General features: G+C 43.4%; 1 protein-coding gene across 1 annotated transcript in view; it reads right to left on the bottom strand.

Annotated features, from left to right (window-relative positions):
* LOC148038561 (beta-galactosidase) overlaps positions 1-13,265 on the bottom strand; it is a 106,916-nt gene that overhangs the window by 50,133 nt on the left and 43,518 nt on the right. The window contains exons 2-7 of the mRNA XM_087673518.1: positions 3,819-3,960; positions 3,675-3,739; positions 3,501-3,554; positions 3,315-3,398; positions 3,145-3,233; positions 2,968-3,036 (exon numbers count right to left, since the gene is read on the bottom strand). Coding sequence (XP_087529644.1) covers positions 2,968-3,036; positions 3,145-3,233; positions 3,315-3,398; positions 3,501-3,554; positions 3,675-3,739; positions 3,819-3,960 — 503 coding nt within the window. The remainder of the gene's footprint in view (positions 1-2,967; positions 3,037-3,144; positions 3,234-3,314; positions 3,399-3,500; positions 3,555-3,674; positions 3,740-3,818; positions 3,961-13,265) is intronic.

The raw sequence follows: 13,265 nt of genomic DNA, 5'->3' as shown, positions 1-13,265 counted from the left end.
AGCAATGTGGAAGCGAATGACCGTGACAAAGAGTGAACAAAGAGAGAAGAGAGAGAGAGAAAGAGACAGTGAAACACAAAAAACCTGCAGTGAAGAATGCTGTATAAGGGTGCAGAATTATACACGGATGCAAAGAGAATATCTGCATATGTCTCCACCTGGAGGATCTGGATCTCCGTCAGCCCCAAGAGCAATCTCCACAGTCAACAAGCTGAAATCTGTCACAGACAAATATGCCAAGACTGCTGGAAACTCAGCCAATTTATAGGCTGGAAATAATGCCAATAATTGATCATGTCGGCTGCATTAAATGCAGCCAACTGATGCAGTCCGACTGCTGCCACGTGGCAGCCAGCTGACATGGCGTCCAGGGAATCACTCTTAACAATATCATGTCCATGTGCTCTTAGTCATGCTCCCCTAAACCATGTACATGTATATTCTATACTACAAGCACAGTCACAACTTAAAAGGTTTCCCCATAAATATCACTTTAATTAATTAGCACTTTAATTTATGTGACAAGTGTTGATACTCGTGTGTTCGGAGGCTAGAGAGGAACTACGAGAGGATGGTGGTAATGGGCCATCAAAGCCTCACTCATATCCATATAATGCAGTGGTTCCCCGAGTGTGGCTTTCTACAGGCATTAACTTTTCTAGCGATTAATCCTAGAGCTACTATGCCTTCAAATCATGAAGAGAATATTCAACAATGATTTGACTTGCTCCTAGTTAGTTCTCTTTATTTCGTACTTTGGAAGGCATGTTTCCATGACGTCAAATTGTCCCAAGTGGCCACTTGCATATTGTTTGCAGACCACTCACCAACCAGTTGGACACAAGGGAAATTAAGTAGTTAGCCCATCTAGAGGTAGAACCAACCAGTTCTTCTATCCTTGGACTTGCGGATGACAAAGAGGCCCACTTCTAATGGAAGCAAGGACCTCAAGAAATCCTCTAAGTTCAAGTAGGACCCTATCACACAAGCTCCTCTAAAAGTAGCTTGGGATGCTAGGGAGCAATACTTGGACCTCACAAGACTATTGTTGAAAATTCCTGTTATTTTTTGCTCTCAGTGCCCCATCGAGAGGGCCTAGGTTTGGTACTTGAAGGTAGTAGTTTTTCCCTCACTACAAAGGAAGAGGGAAGGGAAGAGGGGCACTACGGGGGCAACTAAGGAGGAAGTGAGTGCGGTAACAAAGTTAAAAAGCAAAGGTGCAAATCAAAGGAAAGAGATGATGGTTGGGAACCCTTAAAGGGTGGCAAATCATGATGAGGAGGAGAAGAGGGTGTTGAGTATGAGGTTGCTTAGATGGACCTAGCTGCAAGGAGGGCAACATGACAACTATGCACTTATGAGCTAGTTGGAATATTCAACAATGAGTTGACTTGCTCCTTGTTGGTTCTCTTTATTTCATAATTTTGAAGGCACGTTTCCATGACATCAAATTGTCCCAGACTCCAAAGTGGCCACTTGCATATTGTTTGCAGACCGCTCACACAACCAGTTGGACAAATGGGAAATTGAGTAGTTAGGCCATCTAGAGGTAGAACCAACCGGGTCTTCTATCCTTAGACTTGTGGATGACAAAGAGGCCCACTTCCAATGGAGGCAAGGACCTCGAGCAATCCACCAAGCTCAAGTATGACCACGGACCCTACCACACAAGCTCCTCTAGAAGTAAATTCCTGTTGTTTTTTACTCCAGTGCCACATCAAGAGGGCCTAGGATTGCCCTTACTTGAAGGGAATAGCTTTTTTCTAATTACAAAGGAAGAGGGGAGGGAAGAGTGGGCACTAGGGGGGGGCCATTGAGGAGGAAGTGAGTGTGGTGAAAAAGTTAGAAAGCAAAGGTGAAAATGAAAGGAAAGGGATGATGGTTGGGAATCCTCAAAGGGTGGCAGATTGTGATGAGGAGGAAGAAGAGGGTGTTGAGGACGAGGTTGCTAAGATGGACCTAGCTGCAAGGAGGGCAACGTGACAATTGTGCACTTGTGAGCTAGTTGTTATAGCTACAACTTTGGCTCACACCATGCCTTCTCAATTGCCACACCATTTAGGGACTATGACAATTCCATTAGCATCAATGGTCAGATTCAAACTCTGGTCTAGTGGGGTTACAACTTTGGCAAGGAAACTTATGTTGGTGTCCACATTGCCTAGATTACAATTGGCCATTGCCTAGATTAGAATGGGCCATGAACTATCATGATCATGACAACAAATAGCACATTTAATGCACAATCTTTTGCTAATAGAAAATGACACATAGGTAAGTGTTGCATGGAGAGATAGAGGTGACATCCATAGCTGTCCATATACTTCTCATTTGAACTTGATTAGCAAAGGGTTTTTCAACATCGCCACTAAACAAAGGGACCCCAAATATCAAGAAAAATCCTCGAGACCAAAAAGCATACACCTGAATCAAGTCTTAGTTATTCCATTGGCTGAAAGAAGCCCTCTCGAGCATATTTTATAGTCAAACAAATGCACCTGCCTGGCACAACATGTGGCCTCCACCACTGATAGAACGGATGTATTTTTCCACAAGTGAGGAATTAGACTTGTACACAACTAGTCAAACCCACACTCATTCATGTGTTGACAACAGGCCCACACATTTGAGTATTATGTTGTTTCTTACTAGACTCTAGCAGAACTCATTAAACCCCTTACTATGTTTGGCAAATCTCAAAACCAAACCTGGCATGTAACAAGAGCTCTCCATTAAAACAAGTTACTATAGAAGAGGACACATGATTGTCAGAATATAAAAGCATTTGATAATGACACAGGGGAAAGAAACCATTGCTATCTTAACCATAGAGTACAAATGATTGCCAGAATATCAACACATTCGATTATGATGGAGGAGAAACCATTGTTATCTTAACAACAGAGTGAGGAAATTCCAAATGTAATAGGTTTTTTATATACCATAGTCAAGAGGAAGTTCTCTCACCAGATGGCTTGTATTGCCAGCCAGCAGTTATCTTCCCACATCTGCCCACCAGCCAAAAACTTTCAGGATCTGCAGGCATGTATGATAGATGTTTTTCAACAAACTTTTATCAGAAAATTTGTGTTTGGTGACTCTGGCAATAATTAGAAAACTAAACCTTTAAATCATAAGCACCACCTCTGCAGACAAGATCTACAGCTGAGCCAAAAGAAAGATGGTGTGAACCATAGCGAAGCCCTACAATGTGTTTATTCTTAAGCAGCAACCTGTCTCAACCCAGAATTAGTATATTTCTTGCCTTCAAGCTATTAAGAGATAGAGGCAAGCTTACCATTCACCTAACCAACCTGTTCTTTGTGATCACAGGAAACGCACAGAAAGCTCCAACACCAAGCTCAGGATTGAATGCACAAACTTGCGCTGTGAACACTCTACAATATTGTCAAGAAAACAAATCCAAAATTTGAAATCCCTCTCAAAGTATGCTCAACTGGACGCAGTATAAAAGAGTAACTGTAGAAAGCAGGCAGTACTTAGTGGAGGTATTCATGTTAAATTCCACAAATGTATTGGGGTTCAAGGCATCCCTGCATACCATGAAACATCAAGTAGTACTTCAACCACGACATGAAAAGTTCTAGAAGTAACTCAGAAGTATGAAAAATATAGTACAAAAACAGAAGTATTAGCTCCACATCAAAAGAAACCTCTGCCAGTGGAATGCAGCTGCTGCAGCTGGTGCTGCTTCAGATTCTTCAAATGGTTTCAACATCTTATAGTGTCAAAGAAGATTAACAGCTTGTCAGATTTGACCAGTTCAGAAAAATCTCAGATATTACATAGAAGGATACAGTTACAACAACATCCACATTAGGATCTTCAGGGGGCTTCAACATTATACGCATCATTAGTTCTGCCTCACCATAATAATCTGAAAAAAGATGCTCTCTTGCAATCTTGCTAAACAATACATCATAAGATGACCTTGTCATTCTGCAAAAGCAGGTGACAAACACATCAATCAGAAACAAACTCCAGACTGTAAGCTAGCAGAAAACCAGGTACTCAAATACACTAAACACTTCCTGTAATGAGAAGCATGAGTAGAGTTTCAAGTGCAAAAGGCTATGTAATGAATGGTCATACATCATGCTAATTCTACAAAGCAGGACTGACGAGGGAAGTAATCTGCAGCACTCCAAACTCATCTTTCTATATAATTTTTTAAATCTCAACTTGAACAATTGTATCTAGGCTCACCATTTTCCCACATAGGCCTTCATTGTTTATGTGGTATTTAAGTTGCTTCTACTAGACTTACGGACTTCACTGGACATCACTGTCTTGTCCACAGATCAAAATATTTACGCAGGACTTTTATATGCATACATAAAGCTTAGGTTTTTATCCGTAGATTAAATATAAAATGCATGGGAGTGAGCCCGGTGCTTGGATTTTACAAGAATATTCTCCGCATGCTGCATGACTCAAAAATAATTACATGCATATCATTTTAAGAGATGTCAACCTGAAAATCCTCCCAGAAATATTTTCTTATCATTTTTCTGGCACTTGACTAGTCTCCTCGTTCACAAGGAAGACATATTTTGAAGGCAATAAAGCTTATGATGACAGATGCACAAAAATGTGTATGGTGGAAAAGTTTGGGAGCTAAACTATCATATCAATAAAGTCCAGAAAAGATTTGATATATCATTAACAATGCATGGCTCATAAAGACTCAATGTGCAATAGGGTGAAGGGGTACCCAGTATCCATCTATGCCATGGACAGGCTAGTGAGCAGTGCAGCAAAGGGATGTGTGTGAAAGCACTAAAGCAAAAGCAACCAAAAGTGGTCAGATGCACCATATGATATAGGTGATGGCTAGACTATTATCTAGAGTTTATCAACTCGTTTTTGTGTTTTGCGGTATTACTACACAAATGAAACTGCCGGTTTATTGTGGAAGCACAACGTGACGTCTCCATAGCAGGGTGCACAAGGTCTAAAAAACAGACTTTGCAGTGCACAACTATGCAAGTGCATAGGCATGGTGTAGATCTTCGTAATCAATCGGCTCACAACTTCAAGAAATTTTATTGAAGGCTAAATGTTACATCCTTGGACATCATGGACAGGCACTCACAGCATTAACCACTATCTACTAACCAAATGGTGAGTGAGTGTCTTGTAGTGTGCAAGCCAGTTTAAGGTTAGCTAAAGGATTTTGGAGTGTGAATGCGTTTAGGGAACTTCTGGGTTTCAGCTGCTGCTAGGCTCTATAGAAGGAACCCAAAGCTCATTTGTGCACATTATGGTGCTTGCACTTGAGACACTAGACAGCTCTACTCGCACATCCGTATTGGCACGGGTTGGTCGTACAAGATGCCAACTCTTGTACTATAGGCTTGTCCTATTTGCTGCTGGCTCCCAAGCTCGAGGGTGAGCCCATATTGGCTCTATGGCTAGGACATGGCACGATGTCCATTTCATTATGCTTGTTGTGTGAGCTTGTGGCTTCTGTCGCATGATGTCTGCAAAATGGATCCTTGCAGGGTGCTACATTAATTCCTACTCTCCAACATGTGTCACTAAAACCACTTAGAGCTCATGGGACCACAATAGTGTTGAGCTAAAACATGCTTTACAGCTGATTAGCAATTTTAGATAGCCCCAAAACACGCTTAATTAATGAGAAACACAAATTTGGTGCACAGTTCGAGAGAGTTTTAGTGGTCCCCCAAAAACCTAATTTTTTGGGGCACCCTTCAACATCTATAAATAGACAAGCTGTCCACCATTCAGCCTCATCCTTTTGTGCAGGTTTCTCACTCTACTGTGCAAATTTCAACCATTAGCCACCTACCATCTGCTGTCCAGCCATCACCAACTGCAACCATCACTATCCAGCCCTAAGTGGTCTATTTTCAGCCATCACCCTACTGTTTGGAGGTCTCCATCTGCGGCATCATCGTAGTACCTAATCAGCCTACGTTTTCAGCATCTGGTGCCAGGCGACAAGCTGCTGCCATCTCTTGCACTGGGCGATTGTTGCAATACTTGTGTTTTTGTTGTCTAGCAAGCCATCTACATCAACAAACACCTCTCTTGTTATCACCTATCTCCACACTCTCTGGTCTTTGACTAGTGGTTATTGTACTTGGGATCCATCTCCAGTGGATGTCACTCTCAGACACTGCATTGCTTTGCTCTTGGGCATTCTATACACACTTACATTCATGTACAGCATTCATTCACTTTAGAAATTCTTCTCTCTGTATTTGAGTTTGAGTTTTTGTGTTTTGTGTTTTGTGTTTTGCGTTTAGGATTTGAGTATTTCTTGTCTCTATCCGAGTCTTTGTGTTTCAATCGTGGTTGTACATGCTATGTTTCCTCAATGCAAACCCTAGCATATCTTCACATGATATTAGAGTCGGTACTCTTCTAAAGAGTATCCTGCATTAATTGTGGAGGCTAGTCTTTGTGCGAGACTCACAGGCACCTCGATTCTGACTCATAATGTCTCAAGCACCTTCTTCTTTGGATCCTATGACGCCCAATCAAGCTTCTCCATCATTGGAGGCTCTAAAAAGGTATTATGGTCTCGAGGAGGAGATAGACACACCTTCACCATTACCATCTTTTTCTTCTTGTTTTGGTCACCTTACAAATGAGGAGTTTAAGGAGTACTTGCGCATCACGTACAGTTCAGTTTACACTCCTCCAATGAGTGCTGCTACTCCATTTGGACCAATTGGTGAGATTGGACATCTCCTTGATCTTGGAGAGACCACGACATTCAACATGTCTAGTGATCCGTCTCCTTCATCTCAACCAAGCCTTACGTCAAGTTCCTATAACCCTTTTGAGTTGTATGAGCCAAAACCTGTTAGAGATTGGCATTCCCTAAACATGCAGGTGCAAATCTGAGTAGTTTCCAGCAAATGCATTAGGCAATCCACGTGGCAAGAGCTGGCATCAACAAGACACGTGGCAGGTCAAACGGTTTTGTCCAGTCGACTGCATTTAATGCAGCCAACATGCCTTATTTAATGTATTTTTCTTGGGCTATTTATAGGCGCTAGTTTCCACACTATTGCTGAGTTGTGCTTTCAGTTTTCAAGTGGCAGATCATGGAGACTGCCCTTGAGGTTCACAAAGTGTAAGATCTTCAAGGTGGAGACATACACAGTCATTCTCTCTGCACCCGTGCATATATCTACATCCTTATACAGCATTCTTCACTACAGATTTTCTGCATCTCACTCTCACACACTCACACTCTCTCTCTCTCTCTCTCTCTCTCTCTCTCTATGTTCACACTGTCTTGGTCATTCACTTTCGCACTCCTTCATTGTGACATGGTATCAGAGCACTGAAGGAGTGACCAAGGGGACCTACCTGAAGAGGAGATTTCAGCACGACATAAGGCTATGTTTTCAGCATTGAAGGGCAAGCAGGAGGGCTATGTATCAAAACAAGGCTGAGATGAGCGTGGGCGTGCAAGAAAGGAGTAGATTCGTTGAAGCTGCTTCTGCTGATTTTTGCTGTTAGAGAAGGAAGAAGCTTGGGTTTTGGGCCTTCAAGTGCAGATTTTACATTTTCATTGCCTCCGGCAGGTAAAGGAGTGAGACGAGCGGCAAAGAGCCCTAACAGGCTGCATTCTCACAGTTAGAGGAGGCTGCTTTTTGTGTTTGGTGCAAGCATTGTAGGTGAAGATGTCTTCTGAGGCCAAGACAGAGTTTCAAGCGATCATGGACCAGAAGGTACCCGTATTACCGACTCTTCCATCAGATCAAAAGCTCAATGGCAAGAACTATCGTATCTAGCGGGTTATGATGCTTGCCATTCTGGAGTCGTATGATTTAGTGAAGCTTGTTACGGAAGCTATTCATCGTCCTTCTTCGTGAAACAAGTCCAGACTCTCTTCAAGTGATAAGATAGAGTTGGCAAAGGCTCAAACACATTGGACAAACTCAAAACTCGCATTCACTCGTTTTTATTTCTCTCATGTACTACAGTTGTTATCTCTCATATCGAGCATTTGACAATGGCCTAGGAGATATGGCTGAAGCTTGATCAGATGTATAATCGTATGACTGTGATGAAATGAGTTTCTTTGGAAGTGCAGATGAGGACCATGAGTGTCATCTTCTATGTGCGAGCATATTAACAAGCTGCAGAAGCTTTAGATATAGGTACAAAATGTAGGGAATGTGATCACTTCTAAAGACATGGCGATAACTCTTCTTTCACAGTTACCGCCCCATTTCAATGGCTTTTATTCCACCTTGATTGCTTCAAGGAGGTCTAAGACTCTTCGGTGGGAAGAGTTAGTTCCTATGGTCTTGGACCAAGAGGAGCAATTAAAAGGGGCCAATTCTTCTAAATCTAAGGCATTGGTTGGTCAGTCCTCTCAAAAGAAGAGGAAGGACCAAAAGAAAAAGGAGGACACATCAAAGAAGGACAAAGAAAAGGAGTCCACTTGTCACATCTATGGCAAGACAAGTCACTGGAATAAGGATTACCCCGACAAGGAGAAGAAGGAGAAATCTTCAAAGAATTCCGGAGCAGTGGCTACTCCCTCATCAACTCCTTTCCTCCACTTGGAGATGGTTGAGAAATTGACCCTGAAGGCTTCTGATGCTATGTCGATGGCCCCATACACTCGGGAGTGGATTGTTGACAGTGGTGCCTCACCGCACATGACTCCTACTTCAACGAGTGTTGCTCATTTGCAGCCTTCGCATGGCCAAATTCTCATTGGTGATAGTTCTTCCATCCCTATTCAAGGAGGGGGTGACATGCATCTTATTCCAGATGGGCAAGGTAGTGTTCATACATCCAAGGTGCTTTATGTGCCAACCTTGGGATACCATCTACTTTTGGTACACAAGATTTGTGCCCTCGACCTCTTGGTCGAATTTGATGTGGATTCTTTTCGAATTCTTGATTGTGGATCGAGACAAGTCCTTTCTTCATGATATAAGGAGAATGGAGTCTATAAGTTGTGATCTTCTTCTACCTTGGCTTCTCTTCTTCTTATCTCTCAAACTCAATCCAAGCTTTGGCATGCTCGGTTTATCCACCTCAAATATGATTACCTTCGAAAGGCGTCTAAGGGACAGCTTGTTCGTGGTTTGCTGGATATTGTGGTGAGCCAGCAGCCTTATGTATCTTACATTCCTAGGAAGCAAACTCATTATGCTATTCCAAGCAAGGCTTTGAGGCAGTCTTCAGCACCCTTGGAGCTCGCTTGTACTGATCTTTGTGGATTGATGAGGATAGAGTCCCTTAGAGGGAGCTTGTATTTCATGCTAATTGTGGATGATTACAACACAATGATATGGGCTTATTTCTTGAAGTTGAAGTCGGAGGCCTTCTCCCACTTTACGGATTGGTTGCTCTTTGAGGAGAACCAATCGGGCCAAAAACTAAAGGTCTTACGATCGGATAAGGGCGGAGAATTTGTTTCTAATGAGCTTGCTTGTTTTTGTGCAGATCGTGGTATTCACCAAGTTTTTGCCAATACAAACACCCCTTAAGAGAATAGTATATTGGAGCGGAAGAATCACAGTGTGATCGAGATGGCCCATACCATGATGGAGCATCATCAGACACCTCAATGTCTCTAAGCTGAGGCTGTGGCTACTGCAGTTCACATTCTTAATTGATCCCCTAATTCCATTGTTGTTGGTATGACCCCTTATGAGGCGTAGTTTGGATCTAAGCCAAATGTTTATTATTTCCGGGTTTTTGGGTGTGATACCTATGTTCACATCCCAAAAACACAACATGACAAATTTGAGGTGGCTTTCAAAAGATAGGTGTTTGTGGACTATAGCTTGCAGTCTCAAGGCTACCGATTGTATGATCCCGTTAATAAGTGAGATATCTACACGAGGCGTGATGTTCAATTCATGGAAGTTCCAACCTCAAAGAGGGGTGAGAAGCACCCCATTCTTGGAGATCCCGACGATAGATACACGCCCGCAATTGTTCCTCTAGAGCCTATGCCTCTTGAGGAGTCTTCTTCGCATGAGGAGCTTAGTTCTCAGCCACTGGTCTCTTCACTTACGCCCCAGTAGTTGATGGACCTTCCAAAAGCTTCAGCAAATGGAGAGCAACGAGGCATGATCCGGCCGCCTCCTTGTTGGGCTTGTGACACTGTTTGTGATGCAAGGATTAAGGGAGTCCTTGAGGGGTGGCAGCTGCCAGATGGCTCGCGGCATTCTCGAAGAAACCAGGCACACCACACCAAGCTTGTGTACACTAATTACTTTTTGATGACTTGTCATACAGGATCGGGAACCCACCTCCGTGAAGGAGACTATACAACATGATCATTGGTGGAGAGTGATGGAGCAAGAGTTGGAGTCAATTGAGAGGAATGGCACTTGGTACCTTGTGCTGAAACCTCCTCATAAGAAGATCATTTGAGTCAAATGGGTCTTCAAGACCAAGTACCACAATGATGGCATGATGGACAAGCACAAGGCCCACCTTGTTGCTAAAGGTTTTGCACAACACCCAAGCATTAATTTCCACAATACTTTTGCCCCTACAGCTCGGATGGCTATTATTCACACAGTTCTTGCCTTGGCTATCCATAGGTGATGGCCGGTCTATCAATTGGATGTGAACTCTGCCTTCTTAAATGGAGAGTTGAAGTAAGAGATCTATATTGAACAATCTCTAGGCTTCGGTTCTTCTGATGGTAAGATGTACAGGTTGCAAAAGGCTCTCTATGGCCTTAATCAGGCTCCCCATGCTTGGAATGAGAAGATTGACTTGTTCCTCCAACAAACATTGGGGTATCAGCGTTCCAAAGCCAACCCCCACCTTTATGTTCACACCTTAGGTGCAGGTCGTGTGTCCTTTATCTGGACGACTTGATTGTGACAGGTGATCATACTCAGATGGTCGAGTAGACGAAGGCAACACTTCATGAGAAGTTTGAGATGACGGATATGGGACTTCTTTATTTCTTCCTAGGTCATGAGATTTATCAGACTCTAAGGGGAATCTTTATTTTCCAACAGTGGTATGTACAGGAACTCTTGACCACATGTGAGATAAAAGGATGCAAGTCTCTTACAACTCCTATGAGTTGAGCTAAAACATGCTTTTCAGCTGATTAGCATTCTTAAACAGCCCCAAAACATAGTTAATTAATGATAAACCCTAAAAAGGGGAGCGGTCCGAGAGAGTTTCAGTTACCTCCCAAAAACCCTAATTTTTGGGGCGCCCTTCCACATCTATAAATAGACAAGCTGCCCCCATTCAGCCTCATTCCGTCTGTGCAGGTTTCACACTCTCTAGTGCAGATTTCAGCCATCAGTTCACCTCCACATGGCTGTCCAGCCCTCGTGACTGCTGCCACCTTTCCCTCCAACCTCGCAATGCCTTGGCGCCTTCTTCCAGCTGTCGCCCATTGTCAAGCGCCATCTCCCAAGCTGCGTTTGGCCTCCAGTTGCCACCACCAGCATCTCCAACATCAAGCGACATCCTATAGCCTGCGTTCGAATCCTCCTGGAGCCGTCTGGTGTCATCTCGTCACTCTGCAGGTGTTGCCTCTATCTCTAGCAGCCCCTGGTGTCAGCGTTTTGCAATTTCCTCTCTCTTCACACTCCGACTCGTGGTCACACACTTGGGATCCGTCTCCAGTGGACGTCACACTCTGACATTGTTCTGCCCTTGAGCACACTGTACACTCTTACATTCATTCACTTCAGAGTTGTGTTCTCTCTCTCCCTTCTTCTGTTTATGTTTGAGTTTCCATGTTTGAGTTTTGAGTTTTGCATTTAGGGTTTGAGTTTTTGAGTTTTGCATTTAGGGTTTGAGTTTCACCCTCTGTGTCTGTGTCTGTGTCTGTCTCTTTGTGCTTCTGTCGTGGTCATACACTCTGTGTGTCCTCAGTGCAAACCCTAGCAGTTTTCTTCACACTATGAACCCGAATTGAAAGGCTACCACTCACTCCGATTCTCCTTTGGCAGAGGCTACCCATTATAAGTAGTTGGTTGGCTCCTTGATCTGGCTTCTCAATACTCATGTTGACTTATGTTATGATGTAGGTGTGCTGGCCAGGTTCATGAGTGAACCCAAGATGGTGAATTGGCAAGCTGCTCAAAGGATTTTCCGATTCCTATGGGGAACCCCTCACCTTGGGATCTATTATCCAATGCGTACACGTGCTATAGACTTGGTACTTACAGGATGGAGTGATTCAAATTGGGCTGGCGATGTGGATCTACCTTGGGTGTTGGTGCTGTTTCCCAGAGTAGCAAGAAGCAACCCACATTTGTCCTATCTTTGACTGAGGCGGAGAATCAAGCAATGTCTTCTACTACATGTGAGACAATGTGGCTTCACCGGCTCTTAGAGGAGCTTGGCTGCCCGCAACGAGGTCCTATTGTTCTTTAGTGCAACAATGAGAGTTGCATTGCCTTGGCCAGGAACCCTATGTTTCATGATCGGACAAAGCATATGGAGATCTAGTACCATTTCATTCGAGAGAAGATTCTGAATGAGACTATTGTCCTAGTCTAGTGCAAGACAAAGGGCAATCTTGCAAACTTGTTTACGAAGGCGCTTCCTCAGGCTTTACTTCGACAACACTCCAAATCCCTTAGCCTTCTGCCGTGTCTAGGATCTAAGAGGGGATGTAAGAGATTGGCACTCCTTGGACAAGCAGGTGCATATCTAAGCACTTTCCAGCAGATGCATTAGGCAATCCATATAGCAGGAGCGGATGTCAGCAGGATAAGTGGCAGGTCAGACAGTTGTATCCAACAAGATACGTGGCAGATCAAACGATTTTGTCCAATCGGCTGCATTTAATGTAGCCAACCTACCTTATTTAATGCATTAATGCATTTTTCTTGGGCTATTTATAGGCCCCAGTTTCCACACTCTTGCTGAGTTGTGCTCTCAATTTTCAGGCAATAGACCGTGGAGACTACCCTCGAGGTTCACAAAGTGTGAGATCTTCAAGGTGGAGACATACGCAGACATTCTCTTTGCACTCATGTATATATCTATTATATGCATCCTTATACAACATTCTTCACTGCAGATTCTCTCTCTCTCTCTCTCTCTCTCTCTCTCTCTCTCTCTCTCTCTCTCTCTCTCTCTCTCTCTCTCTCTCTCTCTCTCTCTCTCTCTCTCTGTCATTCGCTTCCACACTACTTCACTCTAACAAAACCCTCTCCTATTTCTTCTTTTGTTGAGCAAGATCCGGATGATTTCCAGTATGTTAACTTCAATAGAGGAGGCTCTCGAAGCAAACACCCTTC

Source organism: Lygodium microphyllum, chromosome 3 (assembly GCF_053477565.2).
Source record: "Lygodium microphyllum isolate KBCC chromosome 3, Lygodium_microphyllum_v1.1.10, whole genome shotgun sequence".
Lineage (NCBI taxonomy): Eukaryota > Viridiplantae > Streptophyta > Polypodiopsida > Schizaeales > Lygodiaceae > Lygodium > Lygodium microphyllum.
The sequence above is the reverse complement of the archived record's forward strand: the minus strand, read 5'-3'. Positions and strand labels throughout refer to the sequence as shown.